The 851-nt window shown below is 58.5% G+C and overlaps 1 protein-coding gene across 1 annotated transcript in view; it reads right to left on the minus strand.

The window, feature by feature from the left end:
* VWC2 (von Willebrand factor C domain containing 2) overlaps positions 1 to 747 on the minus strand; it is a 61435-nt gene extending 60688 nt beyond the window's left edge. Inside the window, exon 1 of the mRNA XM_035894143.1 lies at positions 34 to 747. Coding sequence (XP_035750036.1) covers positions 34 to 747 — 714 coding nt within the window. The remainder of the gene's footprint in view (positions 1 to 33) is intronic.
* Between the last annotated feature and the right edge of the window lie 104 nt (positions 748 to 851).

Genomic DNA, 851 nt, shown 5'->3' on the forward strand with positions numbered 1-851 from the left:
ACCCACAAAATGGCTCTCGGCTTCAGCCCTTACCATGAACTCCTCTAGGGTCTGGTAGGTTTTCCCTCGGAACTCGCAGTAGTTCTTCCTCTCCTTGCACTGCGGGCAGCACTGCGTGGTGTCCACATGGACGCAGCGAGGGTGGAGCCTGGGGCACTCGGGCTGCATGCACAGCGGGCCCTCCTCAGTGCAGAGGCAGGGGCAGGCGGAGGGGCCCGGCGCAAACTTCTCCCCGATGGCGTAGACGAAGCCGCTCTCGTCCACGCAGCCTTTCCCGCGGTAGTCCGGGTAGGCGTACTCCTCCGGAGGCTCGGGAGTGACGCTCGCAACAGCTTCTGGGAGAGGCGAATCTTCGGCCACCTGAGGCTCCTCAGGTGCGGCGTCCCTTTGCTCCTGCACTTGAACGCTCCCGGATTTACTGCTCGTCCCCTGGCTGTTCCAAGCCTGCTTTTGCTTAGTCCAAGACTCCTTGTTCGAGTAGTTCCTGTTTCCTTTGCTCTTCCAGTCCCTGCTGCCCTCCTCCCTCCCGCTCCTGCCGATCTCATTCATTTTCCCCGGGCCTGTCTGGCTGTCCCTTGCAGATGTGTGATCCCTCTTTTCCTGGCTCGCCTTTATCTCCTGTTTGTCTTGAGCCTTGGCCAGTTTTTGTACAGGTATGGTGGAGCTACAGAGGGCAACCATGAGGCAGCAGGTTACGAGGAGAGAACTAGAGAGAGCTCCAATTGCCATTGCAGTAGAGCTGGGCATCACCTACTGCATCCCACAGGGGACACTGCATTCACATCGGAAGGAAGTGCTTTGCAGATCCACAGTCCCTAGGAAGAGAAGGATTAGGAACACTTCAGCACAGC

This window comes from Egretta garzetta, unplaced genomic scaffold (genome assembly GCF_000687185.1).
Source record: "Egretta garzetta isolate BGI_Z169 unplaced genomic scaffold, ASM68718v1 scaffold264, whole genome shotgun sequence".
Taxonomy (NCBI): domain Eukaryota; kingdom Metazoa; phylum Chordata; class Aves; order Pelecaniformes; family Ardeidae; genus Egretta; species Egretta garzetta.